This window comes from Xenopus tropicalis, chromosome 5, assembly GCF_000004195.4.
Source record: "Xenopus tropicalis strain Nigerian chromosome 5, UCB_Xtro_10.0, whole genome shotgun sequence".
NCBI classification, from domain to species: Eukaryota; Metazoa; Chordata; class Amphibia; order Anura; family Pipidae; genus Xenopus; species Xenopus tropicalis.
Window position 1 is genome coordinate 51,727,004 of NC_030681.2, and position 19,472 is coordinate 51,746,475.

A 19,472-nucleotide genomic window follows, 5' to 3' on the forward strand; every position below is an offset into this window, starting at 1 on the left:
TAGCTTTTACTTGTACATCCAATATTGCAATATTGCAACAAGATGTGTAGTGCAGTCTTGATGAGTCCAGATGATAACATTCTATCCCAAAATCCTACTGCTTTTTTTGTTTATGGCCCATCTGACCGGGCCCGGGTTTGTGGCAAGGCCACATGAAAGGCAGTCATTTATCAAAAGATCCAAACTGATAAAGCACAAATCAAAAAAAGTTGTAAAAACCACAACTTTTAAACTTGTTGCGCTATAACGGCAACTTTATTGACTTGTCACACGATAACTGCGACAAAAAAGCATGGCCCCCCAAAAATGTGCTTTAGTAAATGCCCCCAATAATGTATACCAACCAATGAAATTGAAGACAAATGCCATCCTGTTAGGCTGGAGTCGCAGTGAGGTGCTTGTTTTCACTATACCTCATTCACTAGTATCATCTCAGGTCTTTTATACAGACTATAGGATCTCTGCCATTGCACTGCACCTGTCTGTTGCAAAGTGAAGCATTAAAGGTCTGTGTAACAACGTTTTATTGTTGCTACACATAGGCGAAAATACGCTCCGAGCGTTGGCGTCTTAATAAATATCCCCCTATTTTTTTCGCACTTGCGTTACTTTTTCGTACGCTTGCGCGACTTTTTCGTACGTTTGCACAAAAAATTCTGAAAGGTTCTGCCGCTGTTTACAATCGTTCGGTACGAAAATTTTGTGACTTCCGGATTGCCAATACGATATTATTGTGACTAATACGATTTTTTCGTAAGCATTTTCGTGATATTTGCGATCTTCAGAAATTATCGTATCCAATCCGAATTTTTCCCATTCAGGATTCGAACTCGTGTTTTAATGAATCGGCCCCCTAGTGTGCATGCTGTTTAAGCTGTGTGGGGTAAGGGAACATAGTCATGACTGTCAGTTTATTATAACTGTTCTTGATATTTTTTTAAGAAGAAGTTTTTCATGGAATTTATCCAACTAGGAAGGAGGTTTACCAGGACACTAAACAGGAATGGATCTTTGTGACTCGAAACAGTACCGGCTCCTTTATCCTAATCATGACCTTCATATCTTGGCAAGGTGATGGTTTACCAAAGTCTAGAAAATTGGTTCCATGTGTTTCTGATGTTGTCATTCGTGTTTTAAATGAATGGATTACATTTACAAGTCAAGCAAACCCTCCCTGTTCCTGGAATTCTGAAAGGACATTTAAGTCATGTTATGCCCTGCAACTCACTTGATTTTAAATTGTTGACTCTAAAGCTACCTTCTGCTCAAAAAAACAAACAAACAAACAGAACCTAATGGCTCTACCAATGGAACTAAATACATTAAACAGGAGCATATTTACTAAGACCAGTTGTTTTATCAACATTTTATAGATTTTTTTCTCCCTTATATAGAATCACATGAACTAAAGCAAAATAATGCAATTAAAGTTTTGGCACTCTATTCTCATGTTCACCAGAAAAGGCCCATGGGCACATTCTATTACAAGTGGAGCCTTAAAAGCAATCCATTATGTCTATAAATCTGATTTTTTGTCTTGAGTGGATACTCAAGGGTTTCAATTATTTTGTTCTAGTTGAGTCCTGATCACACAACCAACTACATTTTTTTTTCCTATGTCATTCATCACACTTGCATTTGCAAATAAAATATGGATTTACATAACACAGGATCCTATTTATGTCATCTATTTGATATTTTGTAATACATCACAGTGTGAGATAAAATCAGCTTTATATGTTTATGCAAAGTACCAAACTGTCTGTATATGAAAACAAATTACAAAATGTAATAGTGACGACAAACAGTAGTGATGAGCACTTTGATGAAAAATTCACAAAATACATTGGAGTCATTGGCCCTTATTTTGCCACATTTTTTCTCATTCTAAATATATTGGAGTCATTGAGTGTTTTTTCCCGTGTTAAATGCATTGGAGTCAGTGGGAGGTTTTTCTCAAGTTTTCTCTCACACCAAAAACAGTGAATTTTTTTCTCATGGGAAGAGCGCATTTTTTTTCTGGTGAAACAAAACACACAACGAAATTCTAGAACAGATTTGCAAAAATTTTAGCAACTCATGAAACGCCAAATTTTGCCCTGAATCCATACCAGGCGAGCAAATTCACTCATCGCTATTCTTAAGTACCTATACTTTGTATTTATTACTATTAATTATTGTATTGAGCCCTGGTTGTTTTATGTATGCATTGTTCTGAGTGTATAAGTAGCACTAGATAAACACACACATACATACATACATAAACAAGACCTTTAAATATCTCTTTTGGCATTTTGTACACACTTCATTGGCCAGCTCTTGGTATGGATCTCAAGCCATTTGACCTATAAGCCTTTAGATATATTACAGCTGGATTATCGCAGCCTTCTTTTTATACTTAACTGTTGGTTGTGTTCTTTTAATTCACTTGATGAGAAGTGAAGGGGCCAACAAAGAATTAGAAGCCCATCTTTGCCCATGTAAAAAGTTGCAGGGTGGTATATGATATGGAAGGAATTTAAACATTATGTAATAATAAATAGGGAAGCACCTAACTGATAATATTTGGATTCACCATACTACTAAACATGTGATTTTGATGGCATGATATTAAAGTTTGGGATTTGGGTTAGCCGAACACATGGGATTCTGGAATTGAATTCTGGATTGGTTGCATCCATGATAAAAAAAAGTTCCAGCATTGGAATTGGGTACCTGGAGCCCATTAGAAAACCAGACCTCTGACGCTGTCACCTGCAAATTGCATCGTCTCTGGCATAGTTCTACTTGTGGAGCCAGAAACAGCATTAGTATTTATGTAGGTTCAGCATGCAAAGCATGTTCCTACTCAAGGCTAATGTTAATTCCAGGACTCCCTTGCGTCCATTGCACCTCATTATAAAATGCAGAAGAAACTGGCATATTGGCATAAGGCACAGCAAGGTGTGTAAAGAGTAAATGACAGGTGCCAATCTCAGATGTTTTCATGCTGAAACACAAGAAGATGTCTGTAGAGACAATATGTTATTTTAGTTTATCAGAGTGTGGAAAAAGATCACTGAGATGGATATTTTGCTTTATGTATGAAATATGTATAGCAATGTAATTTGTTAATACACAAACACACACACACATATATATATATAGAAACTAGAACGAACAGGCCGCTCCACACAGGACTTATGTAGAACAAAAAGGTTAATTAGTAGATTATAACAAAGACTGACGTTTCGGCTGGTATTCCAGCCTTTCCTCAAAGTTGGAATACCAGCCAAAACGTCAGTCTTTGTTATAATCTACTAATAAACCTTTATGTTCTACATAAGTCCTGTGTGGAGCAGCCTGTTCGTTCTAGTTTCTGCGCATTGGTAAGGACTGCACCCAGGCATCATTTGTTTTTCGTTATCGTGAGTGCCTTTTCTTTGAACTTTGTATATATATATAAAATGGGCTGTATATATAGAAAGACAGATACAGTAGATAAACTATACTAACTATATCTTTGCTAACGTTCTCATCAATAAATCAGGCATATTTTTATGGTAAAATTACATATTAACTTTAAAAATTTCTTACTTAAACCATGTACTTTTTCAGTGCCAAAGAAGGTTAAATATTTCTATCTGAGGGGGAACAATCTATACAAATATGTTCAGTAAACAGTTCCCTTTTCATTCTATACCTTATTCAGTCTACTATTTGTTTTTCTATTTTCCCTTTGCTTTTACTTTGCTTTATGATCTGAGCCGTTCTTATTCAGCACTGCCTGACTTTAGCCTGGATTCTTTCGGTTGATTTCAGATGTTAGTCAATTTATTTGTAGATAGGTATTATTTACATGTGGGAGTGAGTATCCGGTTGCCTAGCAACATGTTATGGCACCAAAACTCCTTTTAGTACTTGTGGGGGTAGGCAGGGGCGCTGCTCAGGCGGCGCAGCCTGAATGTTACAAGGGTCGGGAAAAGCCACTTCTGGGAACTTTGAGCTAAAGTTCCGATTTTTAAATTGTAATATCAGTTCTGCTAGTGCAGAGAGCCCAATAGCGCTCTCTGCACTAGCAATGCAGCTCCCCCTCACACCTCTGTGATCAGAAACCTAAGCATCAGGGACGGAGGGGGGCGGCATCCACAAGGCCGCCTCGGGGTGGCAAGGTTTTGAGTAAATCTGCCAGAATAGTTTTCCCATACAACAGCACAATTGTGGAATATTAGCATAGAGGATATGATATAGATGAGATAAATGAGGTGATTTGCCAGTCTGAACGTATTTTTGTCAAAAATACTCTAGACTGTAACTTTGCTCTTGAAATATGCTCCTTTGTCAATAACGTGTGCATTAACACATTGCTGTATTGGTGCAGGATGAGGACATGCTGGCAGGAGATGCAGAAGCTTCAAGAGAAGTGGAAAGTTCAGTATCCAGACTGGAAGAGCTGCTGTCACAGAACAGTATCCTTTTATGTACACAAACAAATAGCATGTGTTATGGTATTGTGTCTTATATTAGCGGTTAAAGGGGGGTATTCCTGAAAGCTGAATTAAAATTGACAATTTGCTGTCTAATTGACATAACGTCTGTTTAACACTTCAATACCTGTTTGAATATCTGTGTGATCCTTAGTTTGTGCTATGTTTTAGGGTTAACATAAAGAAAAATTTTCAGCACATCACTTACATACATAATCTCAGAGGGTGCTTGACTTTCTCAGCCGCTCCCAAGCCTTTTTCCATGTATATTTGCAAAGGGGAAGAATCACACCAATATGCCTTTAACTCATTTATTTGCAGAAACAAACGGCACAAGCTTTCGTGGGGTAACCCCTTCTTCATGTGCCGTTTGTTTCTGCAAATAAATGAGTTAAAGGCATTGTCGGCATAACGGTGTGATTCTTTCCCTTTGCAAAGATACATGTTTTAGGGTTAGGCTAGCATTTTTGTGCTGAGAGGGAAGTGCACTTAGGGGACAGATTTATCAAGATTCGAGTTTGTACGAAAAATAAATAACGGACACAAAACTCGTTTGACTTCTTCTCGAATGTAATGGTGCAAACAAGGTGCTGTTCTCCGGTATTTAAAGTTATATTGTGGGTTTTTAAATAGAGTAACGGCACCATCAAACCTTCTAAACTTTACAAAGCAGCAGTAACTATCACTCTGGAAAACCCAGTCAGTCATCAGGTCATCTGTTCCATTGTATGTTGCACGACGTATTTCGGAACCAGTGATCCTTTATCTGGTTTCAACTAGTACCTGATAAAGGATCATTGGATCTGAAACATGTCACGCAATATACAATAAACCGATGACTTGACTGACTGCTGACTGAGAATCTGGTGAGAATCACATTGTTCCATTCATTTTCAATGAATGTTTTTAATAAAGTGGGAAAATGAATAATTAAAGATGTTAGAGACAATTCTCATTGACTTCTATTGAACCTCGCCAGCTTTTACTTGCCACAATTTTTCTGGGGACTTTTCTCTGATTTTTTCCAACAGACTCTTAGTGGTTCTTAAGAATATTCTTGAGTACATTTGCGTTTTTTGTTGCGTTTCTTCTCAAACTGTGGAAAAAGAAGCAAACTTTAATTTTGATAAATTGGCCCTCTGATGCTGTCAGTACATCATGGCAATCTACTAGCAGTGGTCAGGGAAATCAGGGAACCCTCTATTAGTGCTAGAATGTCCAAGCAGGGTTGTAATTCTCTCCATCCAGTGACTGCTTACTCACAGGGGCAACTGAAGGGTTACAATGGGTTGCAGTTCTACAAATAATTACCCAGTAGCTGCTTACTCACAGGGGCAACTGGTGGGTTGCAATGGGTTGCAGATCTACAAATTATTACCCAGTAGCTGCTTACTCACAGGGGGAACTGGAGGGTTACAATGGGTTGCAGTTCTACAAATAATTACTCAGTAGCTGCTTACTCACAGGGGGAACTGGAGGGTTACAATGGGTTGCAGTTCTACAAATAATTACTCAGTAGCTGCTTACTCACAGGGGCAACTGGAGGGTTACAATGGGTTGCAGTTCTACAAATAATTACTCAGTAGCTGCTTACTCACAGGGGGAACTGGAGGGTTACAATGGGTTGCAGTTCTACAAATAATTACTCAGTAGCTGCTTACTCACAGGGGCAACTGGAGGGTTACAATGGGTTGCAGTTCTACAAATAATTACTCAGTAGCTGCTTACTCACAGGGGCAACTGGAGGGTTACAATGGGTTGCAGTTCTACAAATAATTACTCAGTAGCTGCTTACTCACAGGGGCAACTGGAGGGTTACAATGGGTTGCAGTTCTACAAATAATTACTCAGTAGCTGCTTACTCACAGGGGCAACTGGAGGGTTACAATGGGTTGCAGTTCTACAAATAATTACCCAGTAGCTGCTTACTCACTGGGGGAACTGGAGGGTTGCAATGGGTTGCAGTTCTACAAATAATTACCCAGTAGCTGCTTACTCACAGGGGGAACTGGAGGGTTGGAATGGGTTGCAGTTCTACAAATAATTACCCAGTAGCTGCTTACTCACAGGGGCAACTGGAGGGTTGCAATGGGTTGCAGTTCTACAAATAATTACCCAGCAGCTGCTTACTCACAGGGGGAACTGGAGGGTTGCAATGGGTTGCAGTTCTACAAATAATTACTCAGTAGCTGCTTACTCACTGGGGGAACTGGAGGGTTACAATGGGTTGCAGTTCTACAAATAATTACTCAGTAGCTGCTTACTCACAGGGGCAACTGGAGATCACAGGCAGTTCCACTCTGCTGGTACTGTCAACATTAGCTTCAGTCACTTCTGGGCATTTAGTAACTTGGCTGTCAGTGTATCTGTCCATGCCTAGTGGTATTGGAACGTCTGGTCTGTCCTGGCACCTCCTCAGCAGGAATACATTTCTGCCTACCATTAGGTAAGGATTTGGTGGTACCACCCTGTGTCTAAGCACCAAATATAGTCTCCTCCCCAGTATTCTACTTTTTGCAGCAGTCATCTTGGGCTCTGGGCATCCTGCAGGTTGTTGTCTTGCTTACTGGCTAATCTGATCGTTTCCCCACTGATGATGTTGTTGGTGTTTAGGAATAACAAATGGGCCACACAGAGACAGCTAAAGGCATGCTCCAATAATAGAAGTAAGCACCCTCTGCTTCTACAGTTCTAACATTTCCAAAAAATAGAAATGTTTTTCTCTCAAAGCATATTTCTTCCCATTTCATATATTTAAAGCATTTTTCATACATGACAAAACTAAGTAAGCAGCTACTGAGTAATTATTTGTAGAACTGCAACCCATTGTAACCCTCCAGTTGCCCCTGTGAGTAAGCAGCTACTGAGTAATTATTTGTAGAACTGCAACCCATTTTAACCCTCCAGTTCCCCCTGTGAGTAAGCAGCTACTGGGTAATAATTTGTAGATCTGCAACCCATTGCAACCCACCAGTTGCCCCTGTGAGTAAGCAGCTACTGGGTAATTATTTGTAGAACTGCAACAAATGGGCCACATTTGCAGTTTGCAGTTCTACAAATAATTACCCAGTAGCTGCTTACTCACAGGGGCAACTGGTGGGTTGCAATGGGTTGCAGATCTACAAATTATTACCCAGTAGCTGCTTACTCACAGGGGGAACTGGAGGGTTACAATGGGTTGCAGTTCTACAAATAATTACTCAGTAGCTGCTTACTCACAGGGGGAACTGGAGGGTTACAATGGGTTGCAGTTCTACAAATAATTACTCAGTAGCTGCTTACTCACAGGGGCAACTGGAGGGTTACAATGGGTTGCAGTTCTACAAATAATTACTCAGTAGCTGCTTACTCACAGGGGGAACTGGAGGGTTACAATTGGTTGCAGTTCTACAAATAATTACTCAGTAGCTGCTTACTCACAGGGGCAACTGGAGGGTTACAATGGGTTGCAGTTCTACAAATAATTACTCAGTAGCTGCTTACTCACAGGGGCAACTGGAGGGTTACAATGGGTTGCAGTTCTACAAATAATTACTCAGTAGCTGCTTACTCACAGGGGCAACTGGAGGGTTACAATGGGTTGCAGTTCTACAAATAATTACTCAGTAGCTGCTTACTCACAGGGGCAACTGGAGGGTTACAATGGGTTGCAGTTCTACAAATAATTACCCAGTAGCTGCTTACTCACTGGGGGAACTGGAGGGTTGCAATGGGTTGCAGTTCTACAAATAATTACCCAGTAGCTGCTTACTCACAGGGGGAACTGGAGGGTTGGAATGGGTTGCAGTTCTACAAATAATTACCCAGTAGCTGCTTACTCACAGGGGGAACTGGAGGGTTGCAATGGGTTGCAGTTCTACAAATAATTACCCAGTAGCTGCTTACTCACAGGGGCAACTGGAGGGTTACAATGTGTTGCAGTTCTACAAATAATTACCCAGCAGCTGCTTACTCACAGGGGGAACTGGAGGGTTGCAATGGGTTGCAGTTCTACAAATAATTACTCAGTAGCTGCTTACTCACAGGGGCAACTGGAGGGTTACAATGGGTTGCAGTTCTACAAATAATTACTCAGTAGCTGCTTACTCACAGGGGGAACTGGAGGGTTACAATGGGTTGCAGTTCTACAAATAATTACCCAGTAGCTGCTTACTCACAGGGGCAACTGGAGGGTTACAATGTGTTGCAGTTCTACAAATAATTACCCAGCAGCTGCTTACTCACAGGGGCAACTGGAGGGTTACAATGGGTTGCAGTTCTACAAATAATTACCCAGTAGCTGCTTACTCACTGGGGGAACTGGAGGGTTGCAATGGGTTGCAGTTCTACAAATAATTACCCAGTAGCTGCTTACTCACAGGGGGAACTGGAGGGTTGGAATGGGTTGCAGTTCTACAAATAATTACCCAGTAGCTGCTTACTCACAGGGGGAACTGGAGGGTTGCAATGGGTTGCAGTTCTACAAATAATTACCCAGTAGCTGCTTACTCACAGGGGCAACTGGAGGGTTACAATGTGTTGCAGTTCTACAAATAATTACCCAGCAGCTGCTTACTCACAGGGGGAACTGGAGGGTTGCAATGGGTTGCAGTTCTACAAATAATTACTCAGTAGCTGCTTACTCACAGGGGCAACTGGAGGGTTACAATGGGTTGCAGTTCTACAAATAATTACTCAGTAGCTGCTTACTCACAGGGGGAACTGGAGGGTTACAATTGGTTGCAGTTCTACAAATAATTACTCAGTAGCTGCTTACTCACAGGGGCAACTGGAGGGTTACAATGGTTTGCAGTTCTACAAATAATTACTCAGTAGCTGCTTACTCACAGGGGCAACTGGAGGGTTACAATGGGTTGCAGTTCTACAAATAATTACTCAGTAGCTGCTTACTCACAGGGGCAACTGGAGGGTTACAATGGGTTGCAGTTCTACAAATAATTACTCAGTAGCTGCTTACTCACAGGGGCAACTGGAGGGTTACAATGGGTTGCAGTTCTACAAATAATTACCCAGTAGCTGCTTACTCACTGGGGGAACTGGAGGGTTGCAATGGGTTGCAGTTCTACAAATAATTACCCAGTAGCTGCTTACTCACAGGGGGAACTGGAGGGTTGGAATGGGTTGCAGTTCTACAAATAATTACCCAGTAGCTGCTTACTCACAGGGGCAACTGGAGGGTTACAATGTGTTGCAGTTCTACAAATAATTACCCAGTAGCTGCTTACTCACAGGAGGAACTGGAGGGTTGCAATGGGTTGCAGTTCTACAAATAATTACTCAGTAGCTGCTTACTTACAGGGGCAACTGGAGGGTTGCAATGGGTTGCAGTTCTACAAATAATTACCCAGCAGCTGCTTACTCACAGGGGGAACTGGAGGGTTACAATGGGTTGCAGTTCTACAAATAATTACTCAGTAGCTGCTTACTCACTGGGGGAACTGGAGGGTTACAATGGGTTGCAGTTCTACAAATAATTACCCAGTAGCTGCTTACTCACAGGGGCAACTGGAGATCACAGGCAGTTCCACTCTGCTGGTACTGTCAACATTAGCTTCAGTCACTTCTGGGCATTTAGTAACTTGGCTGTCAGTGTATCTGTCCATGCCTAGTGGTATTGGAACGTCTGGTCTGTCCTGGCACCTCCTCAGCAGGAATACATTTCTGCCTACCATTAGGTAAGGATTTGGTGGTACCACCCTGTGTCTAAGCACCAAATATAGTCTCCTCCCCAGTATTCTACTTTTTGCAGCAGTCATCTTGGGCTCTGGGCATCCTGCAGGTTGTTGTCTTGCTTACTGGCTAATCTGATCGTTTCCCCACTGATGATGTTGTTGGTGTTTAGGAATAACAAATGGGCCACACAGAGACAGCTAAAGGCATGCTCCAATAATAGAAGTAAGCACCCTCTGCTTCTACAGTTCTAACATTTCCAAAAAATAGAAATGTTTTTCTCTCAAAGCATATTTCTTCCCATTTCATATATTTAAAGCATTTTTCATACATGACAAAACTGGGGATAATCACAAATCGTTTGAATTATTTGGTTAGTTTTTGCTTGATGATTTAGGAGGTAACATTTAGTTATCGCCTCGCACATTCTTGGAAGTAATGCCTCATGGAAACTTTAGTGAGTAGGCCTTGTACTGTATTGTTATAAATGACTTAGTATAAAAGTTTCAACGTATTAAATAGTAAAGGAAGATCCCAGCATTCTGTAGGTACTTGTGTTGCTGTGTATTGCTTACTACATTTTTAATCTCCAAACCTGTGCCCTAAGATACTCACAGTATGACACATTCTCTGTGGTTGCACTAACGTGTAATTATAGAGAAGCCTGTTATCCGCTGTGCCATTATGCTGAACAGTGCCATCAGTTACCTTCATAGCAACAGTCCAGTCTTATTAAATGTGGATTCCTGAGCTTGTTAGGCTTTGTTCCTTTCCAGTTTTATCCAGCCATTTTATTTTAGTTTGCATTTTCAGTTAGACTATTTTATTATTTGTGATTCCTTTTAAAGGCTGTACTCCTTATTTTTCTTAAAAGGTAATACCAACTATATGTTGATGTAGTTCTGTGGTATCTCTCTGTGTCAGCCTGCAGTAAATGTTTCCTTTTACCACCTTGTTTGGCTTACTATGCCCCTCAGTGATTTCAGACCATGTCCCATGGGCTATTAACAATCAGGAAGTAAAGGGCCGCACTTCCACGAGTTGTATAAGACTTCACTTTTATTGGCTTAAGTAAAAACATTCCTGACGGTAGAAATATGTCAATGATTATGACATGAATTTGAAATTTACTAAAAATATATGATTATGTATGTGAGTGTATTGATAGGTTGGTATGGGTCTATATATGTGCGCTGGGGTTCACTTGGAAGGGTTGAACTTGATGGACCTTGATCTTTTTACAACCCAACTTAACTATGTAACTATGTATATGTAACTATGTAAAACATAACTTGTAAGCTCTGCAACCAAGTGACTGTAGGGAATATAGCACAATTATCCTGACTCCAATTGCTGTGATAATGGCTGAGTTTCCCCTGAGACCTCTCTCCCTGGGCCTATATGGAGCTGGGCACAACCACTGTGGGCAATCAGTGCCAGATAGCAGAACTCACCAGACATTTGGAATCCACAAAGGTTCTTTATTTGGAGCAGATGTATATATGCTGGAGTGATTATACAAAAATTGGAGTGGATGAACAAATGCCGCAGATCATAAAGAATATTGCTTTTCTACCCCCTGGAGTAGCTCCTCACACATTGAAAGCAGGAACAGGAATGGATTGATGAGAGGAACTGACTTCACATATAGGGAAGGGGAATGGGAAGGTCTACAGACTTAGAAATAAACAACTTGCAATATGACCGTGGTCACTAGTTGGCAGTATAACAATGTATATGCATATAAACCAGCGGTTCTCAACCTGTGGGTCGGGACCCTGTCACAGGGGTTGCCTTAGAATTAGATCATCGGGAAACACATATTTCCAATGGTCTTAGGAATAATTTTATGGTTGGGGGTCACCACAACATGAGGGACTGTATTAAAGGGTCGCGGCATTAGGAAGTTTGAGAACCACTGATATAAACCATTAACTTTAAACATAATAGACAAATATTAACTGCTAGGGCAGCACAACAATGTAGAATATAATGGTAACCATGTCAATCTGTACATTGCTAAACTTAATAGATTTGTTGGTCGTATCTAAAAATTTGTTACACCTAAAAACTTTCACCTATTGCTTTCTTACTGCTGTCAAAGTTATTTTTGCTGAGTACAAATTTTAAAAGGTAGACACCCAGCCTTAGGGAATACAAGACACTTTACATCTTTTGTCTACTCAAACATCTGCAAAAGGTGTTACCCAGAGGTGATTTAACACCTGCTGTAATGTCTTAAGCAACAAGTCTTTGCTTCCATGGCTGGAGGGTCTATGTTAATCTCTCAACACTCAAAAGTTAAAATGTCTCTGCAAAATAGTTATAAGCACTTGCTCAAAAAGAAGCTGCTCTGGTATCATTTTCTACTGACCGTAAGGCATTAGACAACTCTGGTTTTGCCTTATTTAATAGGCAATAATTCACAAGTAGAAACCTGACAAATATAATGGAATTAGTTATATTGACAATTTAGGGTCTTCATCTTCAAAACTATCATAGTACTGTGATTTTTGTTACACACATTAGTGTTCTAATACTTCTAAGTAATACTACTGAAATAATATGCCATGTAATTGTAAGCTCTGTGTCCATATTTGTAGTTTTGCCTAAGGTGTGTAGTTCAGCTTCATTGAAGGTGCTCTGCTCCCTGGTGGCTCCGCCTGAGCCCAATTCTTAAAGTATATTAAAAAGAAGAGAGGAGCACTCCAGGGCAGTATGTACTGCTGATTGAAACTTCATTGAGCTGACATGTTTTCAGCTACACAGAGCCCTTTAACCAAGCATATCATAAAGTGAAACACCAAGAGAATTTAAGCAGTCCCAGATGGAGTGATTTATTAGTGAAGTGTCTGGTTCAAAATTCCTAATATCACTTCTGTTTTCCTGTATCCTTAACTTTACCTAAGTGAGGTTTGTCTCGCATAGACTTGACCATAGGGGCATTTAATTATGTAGATTAAGTCTTTAGACATATAAATACTGTAGTCCTTCAAGTTAATCCTATACCCATGTGTAGGATGGCTGATACTGGTCGTGCCAAAAAGGTTGCGGTCATGTAAAAAAAGGAGCCGCATTTTGCAAATTTTTCGGCGTTTCACAAGTATTTTAAACGTTTTGCGTATTTTCAGAAAAGCAAAACAGGAGAGATTCACTCCTCACTATGGCTGTCTTTCAAAAATCTGCTTTACAGTCCAAAGCATTCACTTTACTGTCCTCTTTTCTTTAAGTGCCAATGAACTCACCTGTCTTGTCTTGTGGAGTTAACCCTTCTATATTGGGCCATTTGCTTACCCAGCAGTTGTTAAGTCTCCCCAGTCATTTGTGTACTAGTCACCCCACAGCATACAGTATATTACACTGATTCTGCTTAGGTATTTGGTTACCTTGTGAGTAATCGTAAGCATTTGGGATGTCATTAATGTTATAGCTTCTAGCAGAAAGTATTCATTTCCTTGATGTGAACTGATCATATTTAAATTGAAAAATATGTGCTTGTTTTCCTATTTAAGTACAATGAAACCATAAAACACTGAGGTCCCTCCACTGACCATAAACACTTTCTTTTATCTGCTGCTAGAACATCTGGCCCAGGGTACTGGGATGTGAAGCAAAACATAGCCATTTTCTGACATCTCCCAAGGATTCCTTGCATTTGTGCTACACATATCTTTAGATCTGAAAGTAGAAAACTGAATAAATTCCTTCCTTCAATAAATTCCTTACTCACCTCAAAACTGGATACATGCCTGTATCAACACATAAACTATGAATGAAATAGTCCATTCATTTTTGGCTTCTTAAAAAGCCACCCCCAATTTTTTTGTTTTCAATCTAAGAACTGAATCGACCATCTTCATATTCTTTTAAGGCCATTTGTATGGGGTGCTGAAATGCTTTTTTTTTGTAGGTGCTTTGTAAAAATGTACTTCTCTCACTGCAGCTATATTGTATGTATACCATAACATTTTATCCTAAATAATGCAAAAGGATACATAGGAGGAATATCTAAATTGCAGCTCTTATTCTGTTTAGGCTTATCTCTACATGGTGCCTTTCTCTGCTGCCCACTGCCTGCTGTTCTTGCCTGCTTCCCTCTGCCCCTTACTTAGAAGATGCATAAATATTCCCTCATCTTTTTAGTTCTCCTAGTGGGGTTTGGCTCTTCATATTATCTGTTTTACGGATCCTTTTTTGGTATCTGTATCCATAGTAACAACATTTGCTTTGCAGCTCCAAACCTTTATTTTTAAGTATTTAATCTGTTATTCTTAAACTATGTTGTTCTAGTTTATAAACAGGTTTATGCAATTCTGCAAGTTTTCGAATAGTAACATTTTTCTTCATAGAACAGTTCTTAAGAAGAACCGTAAACTTGCTTTTCCCTTAGCAGGATTTGTTGGGGACACTATTATATTAACTAAATGGCACTCACCTATTTTCACCTATTTTTTCAGCTCAGTGTACAAAGAAAAACCTTAGGTGGTTTATACAGTGTCTCCACTTCAGGCAGATACTGCACAGCAGTGGGTGGAACTATGGAGCCTTACAGAGACCCCAACACCCACTAAAGTGTAACGTATGATTTAACTCTCTATTTAAACAATTTATATATGAATTTGTAAATAACAAGTGCTTGAATTATTTCCCTTTTTTGAATTCCTAGCTTTCATTAATCCGTTACAGGTTTAAAGTTTTGATGGAAAAATCAAAATAGTAAAAAAAATCTAGTTTGTTTAAGAAGACACTTTTAAATAAAAGAAACTGCATTTTTTGACATGCACTCAGATAATAACTGCTACCAGCCTAGTAGTGAATATTATATTGGTTCCTGTTAAATATTTTTGGTATTTGTATTCAAACTCACTGGCATTTCAAATACACAAATGAGGTCAGTTCCAACCACCTGAGGCAGCATGCAAAATGAAAAAGTGCTTCTGTTATTCTGCTGTGAGCTGGAGAGAGTGCAGAGACGTGCAACTAAACTGGTAAAGGGGATGGAAGATTTAAGCTATGAGGTTAGACTGTCGAGGTTGGGGTTGTTTTCTCTGGAAAAGAGGCGCTTGCGAGGGGACATGATTACTCTGTACAAGTACATTAGAGGGAATTATAGGCAGTTGGGGGATGTTCTTTTTTCCCATAAAAACAATCAGCGCACCAGAGGTCACCCCTATAGATTAGAGGAACAGAGCTTCCATTTGAAGCAGCGTAGGTGGTTTTTCACGGTGAGGGCAGTGAGGCTGTGGAATGCCCTTCCTAGTGATGTGGTAATGGCAGACTCTGTTAATGCCTTTAAGAGGGGCCTGGATGAGTTTTTGAACAAGCAGAATATCCAAGGCTATTGTGATACTAATATCTACAGTTAGTATTACTGGTTGTATATATATAGTTTATGTATGTGAGTGTATAGATTGGTTAGTATAGGTTGTGTGCTGGGTTTACTCGGATGGGTTGAACTTGATGGACAATGGTCTTTTTTCAACCCTATGTAACTATGTAACTATGTAACTATGCTGTGGCACAATTGCCGCAAGGTCACTGCTCTTCCATTTCCATTTTAGACCTTCGGTTGACCTGAACATAGTGCTGCCAGTATTTAGAAGGGCTATATATATGAAGGGTGGTAGGGGGAGGCCCCAAGGCTTTCCCTTCCTGACCCCCACCTGTTCCCTAATTTTGTGCAACATTGAGACGCACAAGTTAGGGAGCGGCAAAGAACATAGACTGCAATGAGGCCTTGTCTGTGCCTACCCTGTTGCAAAGACAGAGTTGGTCTGTGCGCCCTAATGTTGTGCTGTTAATGTTGAATTGTATTTTTTTATTAGGTGCGAGGTACACATCTCAGTCATTCCCCCAGGCTCTTGTACCCCTTAGTTCTCTTGCACCTTTGCCCAGAGAATCAGAAATGACCAGTAAGGGTCCCACACTGGCTCAATATAAAACATTAAGCATGGCAGCTAACAGCAGCCCCTCTGTCATACATAATTGCCAATTAATATTAACATTTAGGGACTGTAGTAGGCAGTTCTCAGTCTGTCTGCAGAATATGCACGAGAACCTAACCAAAATATTGCATTAGAAGAAAATGAGTGTTTGTTTGTAAAATTATTTGCTAGATATGTTTATATTGTGAGCAAGCCCAGACAAACAGTCCTTACAAATGTTATTACAAATAATGTAATGATGCCACAGGGTTATTTGAATAAACAAAAGGAAGCAAACAAAACCCAAAGAAACTCCAGTGAGTTGCTGTACTTTTGTTGGATAAAACATCTGCATTTCCACAGTCCCTGCAGTTCTAGCAGCAAGCAGCCCTCCGCCCTTCAGCTATCTTGTTTGCTGCCAGTTTTCTATTTAGTAATTGTGCCCTGGTTGTGATTTTTAAGGAAATTAACCCTCTTACCTGACTAAAATATACCTTCAACTTTATATATGTTATTACGGTATTTTGCATTGTTTATATATTATATATATTATTCCTTAAGAAATGTTATTACTAGCAGCAGAAGAAGCTTTGAACTTGTGTAAGACGTTGATGAACAGGTATTATCTCCCAGACAAAAACATTTATCAGCTCAAAATTCTTGACTGTGCAATGGATGCCTCTATCGACCTTGGTCTATGGGAAGAAGCTCTGCATTTTGGCCTACGAACTTTGGAGCCATACAGGTAAGTGAAAGCAACAAATTAATTGATTTAATAGGTCAGGCAGCGTATGACACACACAGGGAGCATAGGGCAGGCAGAGTATTGCACACACAGGCAGCCTAGGTCAGGCAGAGTTTGGCACACACAGGGAGCATAGGGCAGGCAGAGTATGCAGGGCCTTACAAGTGTGAATAGAACATGGTTTTACAGCCACTTACTGAGGTGTGAACAGTGCAGGGGCTTGATAATCTCAGTACTGATACCATTTAAAGCTTACCCAAAGATAAGCAGTAACAGCAGCCAGACAGATGGTAGGGGCACACAAGGGGGGGTGCAGGCCCCCAGTTGGACAGCACTGATCCAGAGTGTTAAGAAACTAAAGTTTTCCATTTAAAATGGTTGTTCACTATTAAATTAACTTTTAGTATAATGAAGACAGTGATGTTCATTTTTTATTATTTGTGGTTTTTCAGTTATTTAGCTTTTTGTTCAGCAGCTCTCAAGTTTGGAATTTCAACAGCTCTCTGGTTTTGCCACCAATGTCGATTAATGTAGCTTAGTTAGAATCAAGCACAAGGTACTGTTTTATTGTTACAGAGAAAAAAGAAAATAATTTAAAAAAAATATTCATTATTTGATTACAATAATTTCCAGATAATGCCCCCTATACCTGTATACCTTCTACTTACTGTACTTTCACAAACCAAGCCAACATTATTAGCTTAAGTCCTGGAGTTTATCCTAACCACAGGTTTCTCCACAGTTTATTGACATTTTTCTCAATGTAACTTGACTATCTTTTAATCAAAGTTCCTATTTGCCTCCAAACCCTTCTTTACCTTGGCATTACCTTAGCATTACTTTGGAGTCTTGCTGAGAAAAATCTTTCCTTAATTGAATGCAGCAGATTATTGGTTTGTTGTTTTAACTTTAGACACCTACCTCTACCCTACCTATCTTTATGCATCAGTCCATGGCCTCCCTACTGGATCTTACATTGTAAGTTCCCAATCATATACACACTATGTTCAGTTCATCAGGAACCAAGTAACCTGCCTGTATGTTTTTGGAGTGTGGGAGGAAACTGGAGCTCTCATATGGAGACCATACATCTTGCACTGCTGCTCCTGTTGGTGCAGGGAAACCCTGTAGCTACTGCCACCTCCTGACCAGGTGGAAGCTCCAGTGTTTCCTTTGCTCCCTGCATAAATAGTTGCAACACACTTGTGCCTATCAGGCACACAAGTCTCTCTCTTGTCAGAAATGATGCCAGATGGACATCCAGATGCAATTGCGTCAGATTTGCAATGTAATGCAGTTATGTTCATTTTGCAAGTTCGAATACAATTCCACCAAACAGCGCAATTATGTCAGGGGCAATGTCTGCTTGGGCCCACAATGACGTGTGCCTTATTGGAATAAACTCCACATTGTGGGAAAAAAACATATAAATTGACCTTAAAATTGCACTTTGCTTACTGTGTCTGCATATGAAAATGAGTCCTAAAGTCTTCATCGTATATATTTTAAAAATACTGTACAGAAATTCATTTATAAAAATGTTCTTTTTCACCACTTCTTGAAAGCTGCAAAATAAAACTAGGCAAACACAACGCAGAGTTATGACACAACATGAAAAATGAACTAAATGGTGTCAAAATGAAATGAGAACCTTGGAAGCAATTTATCTTATTCAACCCCATTGTTTCAGCACAATACCATATCCTTGAGTCCCAAAGAGACACACAGTTCATTTTAAGCTATTGTATATTCATTTCATCAACTTTTTTATCTTTGAAAAAAAATGAATTTATTTCAAAAGTCATTGAAAAAAACAAGAGAGCACGGGAAGCCACAGTCAATATATACAGTATCTTAATTTTGAAGAAAGCTGTACTATGCAGAAGTATGTTCCTTGCAATGATAGGATCTTGGCAAATGACAGCTTATTAATATCATACATTGACACTGGCATATATTTGTCAAATGTCACTTTACATTCAACAAATCTACTAGCGCAAAGCTTGCCTACAAACAGGAGAGGAACTGCATCCATTCTTTGAAATGTGAACCAAAAAAGGATATTTCTTTTCAAAGGGGCATAAATATGCAAAGAGAATCGGAAAAAAGATGAAAGAGGAGTCTGCAGCTTATGCACTTTAGTCCCTCTCTCAGCAAAGACGTCACAAGGACATTTTGAAAACAACGGGTGGCTGAGTAATGCTAATTAAAGCAAACCGGAGGGAGTTGGTGGGGTAATGATAAAAGAAAACAATCTTACTCTAAATGCATCATATGTAGTTTAAGCAAAATCTTATTTTTAACAAACAAAAGGCTTTGAGGCAGTGCTGCTTTTTGAAGTTTTTGTTTATTTAAGAAATGTAATAGCTACAAAGACAAAGATCACCTATAGAATGTTTATTTTTCAAAAAACAGGTGATTGCATTACACAGATAGCTGAGCAAATAAACAGCCTCTTTGCTTTTTCTACTGCTATTGGATGTCACAGGAATCATACTGCCCAAGCGTATATAAGCCTTGATGGTATCAAGAATTCAGTCATGAACTGTGACACTGAGGAGCCATATCTTCAAAAATGACCCGTGTATCCCTCCTGCCTGCTCGTATTGGGTGCACTGGCAGCATTGCACATGCTTAGTTGGTTAATTTCACGGCTTATAAACTTTG

General features: G+C 39.7%; 1 protein-coding gene across 5 annotated transcripts in view; it reads left to right on the top strand.

Annotated features, from left to right (window-relative positions):
* The window catches only part of smyd3 (SET and MYND domain containing 3), a 303,636-nt gene that overhangs the window by 240,134 nt on the left and 44,030 nt on the right, over positions 1 to 19,472 (top strand). For 4 of the 5 annotated variants that reach the window (XM_004914626.4, XM_031902500.1, XM_031902503.1 and 1 more), the window contains exons 10-11: positions 4,361 to 4,448; positions 16,637 to 16,805. In XM_004914626.4, the coding sequence (XP_004914683.2) occupies positions 4,361 to 4,448; positions 16,637 to 16,805 (257 nt within the window). The remainder of the gene's footprint in view (positions 1 to 4,360; positions 4,449 to 16,636; positions 16,806 to 19,472) is intronic. The other variant, XM_031902501.1, reaches the window with a different exon arrangement.